Source organism: Jaculus jaculus, chromosome 6, assembly GCF_020740685.1.
Source record: "Jaculus jaculus isolate mJacJac1 chromosome 6, mJacJac1.mat.Y.cur, whole genome shotgun sequence".
Taxonomy (NCBI): Eukaryota; Metazoa; Chordata; class Mammalia; order Rodentia; family Dipodidae; genus Jaculus; species Jaculus jaculus.
This window is the reverse complement of record NC_059107.1, coordinates 98829330-98835336: the sequence shown is the minus strand read 5'-3', so window position 1 is coordinate 98835336 and position 6007 is coordinate 98829330. Positions and strand designations below refer to the sequence as shown.

At 42.7% G+C, this 6007-nt stretch overlaps 1 protein-coding gene and 1 pseudogene across 1 annotated transcript; one reads left to right on the top strand and one right to left on the bottom strand.

Annotated features, from left to right (window-relative positions):
• Positions 1 to 204: 204 nt before the first annotated feature.
• On the top strand, positions 205 to 1482 carry LOC123461539 (annotated as a pseudogene).
• A 3362-nt stretch (positions 1483 to 4844) lies between these two features.
• Positions 4845 to 5780, bottom strand: LOC101616565 (olfactory receptor 6C2-like). The gene has a single exon (XM_004649946.3). The coding sequence runs from the start codon at positions 5778 to 5780 to the stop codon at positions 4845 to 4847; it is 936 nt and encodes a 311-aa protein (XP_004650003.2).
• Between the last annotated feature and the right edge of the window lie 227 nt (positions 5781 to 6007).

The window sequence follows — 6007 nt, the reverse complement described above, 5'->3', positions numbered from 1 at the left end:
CCCCGCATAAACTAGGGTTCATGGGTGGGGGGGGGGACCGGGGCTCAGTCCTCCTTGGCGCCGCTGGGCTCCACGCGCTTCCTCTTGGCGCGCACGTGCGTCCCCACCCGCTTCCCCGTGACCCGGAGCGCGCTCCTGCGTGGACCCGGTGAGCAGCTCCACGGCGCGCCGCTCGTAGCCCGGGGCCACGGGGAAGTGCGAGGCATGGCTGCTGCCCCCCTAGTCCCAAGACTTCTTTCCCACCAGAGGGCGGCTAGCAGTAACTCGTCCTTCGAGGAGAGCTCTCCCATCAGTTCTGCTCGTCAACACTGCCAGTCGGTACCTCTTTGCTCAAAGAAACGCACACTTCAGATATCCTCTGCAACTACATTCTTTCTGAATGCTATTCAAAACTATCCTCAAAAACAGGTTTTCTGGGGAGTTCTGTCATATAAGCTGGCATGAAAAGAATACATAACAAAAGATGTTTCTACTCTTATCTGAATTACAAATATTGGATTTTGCAAGATCACGTTTAAAATACCTAGCATAACGCAGCAATTTATAGATATAACGGCTAGCTCTAAAAAACTTCACTTTTTGGGGAGGAAGGAAGCGCCGCGGCTGCGCGCCGGCCGTGGGGCTGGGCTCGGCGAGGGGAGCGGCGGGTGGCGGGCGCCGCGGTCCGTGTGCGCTTCCTCGGGCCGCGGCGGCGTCGTGGAGGTGAGGGAAGCCCCTCAACCTGGCTCGCCGGCAGACCGGCTGTGAGCTGCCGGGAAGCACGAAGTTTCGAGGCGATTTCTCGTCACAGAAAGGCTGGGCGAACGTGTCTGAGGCCGCGAGGCTGCCCCGGTCTGCGCAGGCTCTCCTGTCCCTGGAACTGCGAGGGGACCGCGCAGGAGACCGCTCCCCGCGTGCGTGTCCCGAGCCCTCGGCGGGGCGGCGGGGCGGGCCGCCACCTGCCTCGGGAGCACAGCCCTTCCCCCGGGAAACGCCTCCCTGAAGCCCAGGGCCTTCCACGGGGATCCGGACACACTGCTACTTTTACTTCGGCACGAGGGAGCCAACAGAGCCGCGTACTGGCAGCAAAGCCCCCAGGGACGAGAGAACCACCACAGAGGAGCAGCCCGCCAAGACTGAGTGAAAGGCGAAGGAGGGAGAACAGGCAGCTCATTCTGTGGAGAAGGACGTGGACGCCGACTGGGTAGAGAAGTGGAGCTGTGGAGCTGCCCGCCCCTCAGAGCCATCCGCAGCCTCCTCCGCGTGGCAGAAGCTCGCCACAAACACCGGGAAGGCCAAGGACATCCCGATCCCCGATCTGCCCCCACTGGACTTCCCATCTCCAGAACTGCCACTCATGGGGCTCTCGGAGGATATGCTGAAAGGATTCATAATCAATTGAAATGGGGGGCCGTTGGAGAGAGGGTGACAGTTCATCCAGGAAAGAGGAGGGGAAAGCCAGAGGGTCATCCCGGCAGTGCTCACGGCTGCATCACGGCAGTGCTCGGGAGAGGAGGCTGCCAGGACCTGGGAAAGTCACTGTGAAATGCGACGCCGCTGAGGCGCGACTCAGGCTAATGACTCCAACCTGGCAGATGCTAAACTCTGGGAGGTTTGATTTCTCCTGATGCAAACCAAATGGCTACCTGGAACGATTTTTTTTCAAACTTATTTTTCTTCAGGGTTAAAAATGTATAAAATTATGTCATGTAATTAATCGATAATGCCATGAGTGGTAATGCAGAAGCCCACTGCGGTGGCCGGCAAGGCTGCCTGGGACTCGAACATGCTTTCATGCATTGACTGTGCTGTGCACATTTTGTTTGTTGATACAAAGGTGTGCCGGAGATCTTTCTAGAAACTACATGTGCCACACTTTGCACTGCTCTTAACATAATGATAATCTCAAGATTATCAGGAGAAATATTTAAATTTCTATTTTATGAAGAAAGGAACCAAATTACTAGTTATGCATTTAAAAAAACATTACCAGTTTACATAATTAATCAGGGTTCATATTAGTTCTAACTCTGTGTGTTATATGATGCATCATTTGAAACTACAGAAGTGTCCTGTGTTTTAAATGGTGTGTGAGTGAGAGTGATGCTAGCTAGCAACATTTGATTGTAAGACATCAATAAAGTCATTGTGTTTCAAAAAATTTCACTTTTTGGCTTCATGATGAGAAATTTAAATTACAGATATATTAAGGTTGAAACTTAAAAAACCCTAAACAACAAAAAACTAAGAGAGATTTTTTCATTGAAATGTCCATTAACTTCATCAGACTATATAGTTAATCACACTACAAGTTTGCAAGTAAGATAATAGCAAGACAATTTTCATCCATGACCCATCATCCTTTTATATTTTAACTCAAAGATAGGTATGATGTAAGAGCAAGTGAACTTTAATTTTCCAAATGTTCTGGGTAAGAATTATTAGACAAAGTCAGATAATCCATTTGCCACAAGTGAACTCTCAGTTGTTATGAAGTAGCAGTCGTCAATGGCCCCACCTTCTGTGGAGGTCGTGCCCTCCACTCAGAATGCTCCCCACTTCATATGAAAAGCATGAACAACAAGGGGCACAGGAGCCACCATGCATTGTTTCGCTGATTCTTGGTGTTTTTCATAGCATCTTAAATACCTGATTTCAATTTTACAGCAACAACAAACATTAATATTTATTCTGCTTGGTGACTGTGCTTCAGGTTGCATGTGTTAATGACTTCCAATGTGATCTCTAGGAATAATTTGTAGTTCTGAACCATGTTTTAGAAAAACCTTTCCAGAAGTCTGAGCAGGATTTATTCGTATTCCATCACTGGTAATAATTGCACTTGTTGTTGCAGGAAATTTAAAGTTTTGGCAGCAAGCCTTAAGACTGCTGTAAATGGTGTGCTTTCAGGAACACTGAGTGCTATGTAGAGCACGCACAGGTCTGACCTGAGCGTGATCTTAAAGGGCGCTTTTGACGTGATGGAGCTGCACCGACTCCACACAGTCCCCAGTCTTGAGCTGGCAAAAGGGCCCCACTATTCTTAATAGATACAATTAGAAATGAATATGGGCTGGTTCTCTCCTTAGGATCTGCATCCATCTGAAAGAGAGAAACAAATTCTCCAATGGAGAGTAAAGTTAGTGTCAGATAAATGGGATAACCATTTTTTTTTTTTTTTTAGAGAGAATACGTTGGGTCATTATGCACAGAGACATCGCCTCTTACCCATAACTGATGGCTAACCCCACAATGCACATCCCATATTCCCCAACAAGGAGGGGGAGGTTAGGGAGGAGGCTGTCTTTGGTACCAACATGACTGTATATACTGTGTACATAACTAATAAAAACTGAATATGGGGAATGGAGAGATGACTTAGCAGTTAAGACACTTGCCTGTGAGCCTAAGGAGCCAGATTCAATTCCCCAGGACCCATGTAAGCTAGATGCACAAGGTGGTACATGCATGTGGAGTTTGTTTGTACTGGCGGGAGTCCCTGGCATGCCCGTTGTCTCTATTTCTATCTGCTTCTTTCTCTCTGTCAAATAAATAAATAAGTAAAATATTTTTTAAGAAGTCAATGACCTAAAGTCTGTATGGATTCAAATCACTGGAAGGTCCACATGATATGAAATTAATTTTTAAATATAATTTTACTTGAAAATTTCTCCTAGAATAGAAATATATCAGATTCTATTCCATGAAAATATTACAGGGCTAAACAAAGTTATCTTATAATACAACCAAGTACAAGAATATTTGCAGTTCATTTAAATGTACACATTTTATTAATATTTTAATTTATAGAGCTTAAATATATTTATGATATGCAATGTTTTGATATATATATAAAATGTGGCACAATTTAATTAAGTTAATTAACATATCCATCATTTCACTCACTTTTTTGGTTACAAATATGAATTTAATCTTAGTTATTTTGCAATATGTAACACATTACTATTGTACATAGTCACTTTGCTGTATAATGCATGTCAATGCATCTTATTTCTCTTATCTAACAGAAACTCTATATCCTTTGACCAACAACAGAAGAAAGCATATTGGTTGTTGCTTCTCACTGGGAAGAAATGAGAAATATGCAAAAGAAATGATCACTAATAGCAATAAGGTTCCTTGAGATGATAAAAATGTCCTAAATTTAGATTGTGGTGATGCACTTACAATTTTGTAAATACTACTAAAATCATTTTATTATACAATTTCATTTCACTTTAACTTTATAATATATAAGTGCATATTAATAAGAGTATTCTAAATTTACAAATTTGTGTTACATAACATGCCATTTTGATATACTAATAAAAGTTTCTTTCTTTCTGGTTTTTTTTTTTTTTTTTTTTGTTTTTGTTTTTCGAGGTAGGGTCTCACTCTAGCACGGGCTGACCTGGAATTCACTATTTAGTCTCAGGGTGGCCTCAAACTCATGGTGATCCTCCTACCTGTGCCTCCCGAGTGCTGGGATTAAAGGCGTGTGCTACCATGCCTGGATAATAAAAGTTCTTTTTAAAAAAATGAATTAAATCAAAGAAAAACAAAATAAAATTATATTGAGACTTGAGATTCCATTTCACTCTTTATTGGCTTTATGTGGGTACTGGGGAATCGAGCCCAGAACATCAGGTTTCACAAGAAAGCACCTTTAACCCCTGAACCATCTCTCCAGCCCAGGATTAGAATTTTTGGAGACTATTAACATGCTCACTATGGAAGAATGTGATCTTAAAAGAGGTTTTGGGGAATATGTCTCTAGATCAGTATGAGTAAGAGTGATTTGAAAAAGTGAACCTGACTGGGAAGATTGGAAAGTTCACCACACGTTTATTGGATATTACCTTCCCTTATTTCTTAGAAAATATCAGGATTCTTTTGATTGAGTTACAGAAGGCCTCTTTCACTTGCTTGTTCCTCAATGTGTAAATGAAGGGGTTTAGCATAGGAGCAATGGAAGTAGTGAGGACTGTCACACTCTTGTTAATGGCAACCTCGTCCTTGGCTGAAGGTTTGATGTAGATGAAGATGCAGCTGCCGTAGGTGATGGAGACCACGATCATGTGGGAAGAGCATGTGGAAAGGGCTTTTTTCTTTTGTTGGGCAGAAGGGAATTTTAAAATTGTCTTGATGATATAAATGTAAGATAGAACTACACACATAAGTGTTATAATGAGAGTCAGGACAGCACAGATGATAACGGTCTGTTCCATGAATGAAGTATTTGAACAAGCGATATTTATGAGGGGAGAAGCATCACAGATAAAGTGATCAATGATATTAGAATCACAGAAGTCCAGATTTAGGCCTAGGCTAAGAGGGGGAATTAAAATAAATAGACCTACTACCCAACAACAAAAGACAAGTCTCCTGCAGACAATGCTACTCATGATAGTCAAATAATGCAGGGGCCTGCAGATGGCCACATAGCAATCATAGGACATGGCAGCCAGAAGAAAAAACTCAGTTATACTAAAGAGGTCAACAAAAAATACTTGACCAGCACAAGCATTATAAGTGATTACCTTGTCACCTGTTGCTATGTTATACAAGTATCTGGGAATACATGCAGATGTGAACAAGATCTCCAAGAGAGCAAAATTTTTAAGGAAATAGTACATAGCTGTTTTGAGGTGAGAATCCACTAAGGTGAGGAAGATGATGGTCAGATTCCCAGTTATGCTCAGCATGTAGGTGAGCAAGAGAAAGATGAAGAGCAGAACTTGAAGTTGTTGGTCATCTGTCAGTCCTAGTAGAATGAAAGTGGTCACTGTATTGTTCCTCATTGTGCACTTCTGACTTCCATTAGGTCTGTATGCAACATCCAAAGACATTCTGTTATGGTTAAAAGTTTTTTTTTTTTTTTACTTGTTTACTGTGGTTTTAAAATTGTTATACTTTAAATACATCATTTGTAAAGAATATTTCTGATTCCTGTGGGTCTATCTGTCATCTTATGGGAAGCAAACATATCCTTTGGCTCAAGAATTCTCTGATGCATTTTGTTAATGTG

What these genes read in the sequence shown, in the direction of transcription:
- LOC101616565 (XM_004649946.3), bottom strand. Translation starts at nt 5,780, where the DNA reads ATGAGGAACAATACAGTGACCACTTTCATTCTACTAGGACTGACAGAT.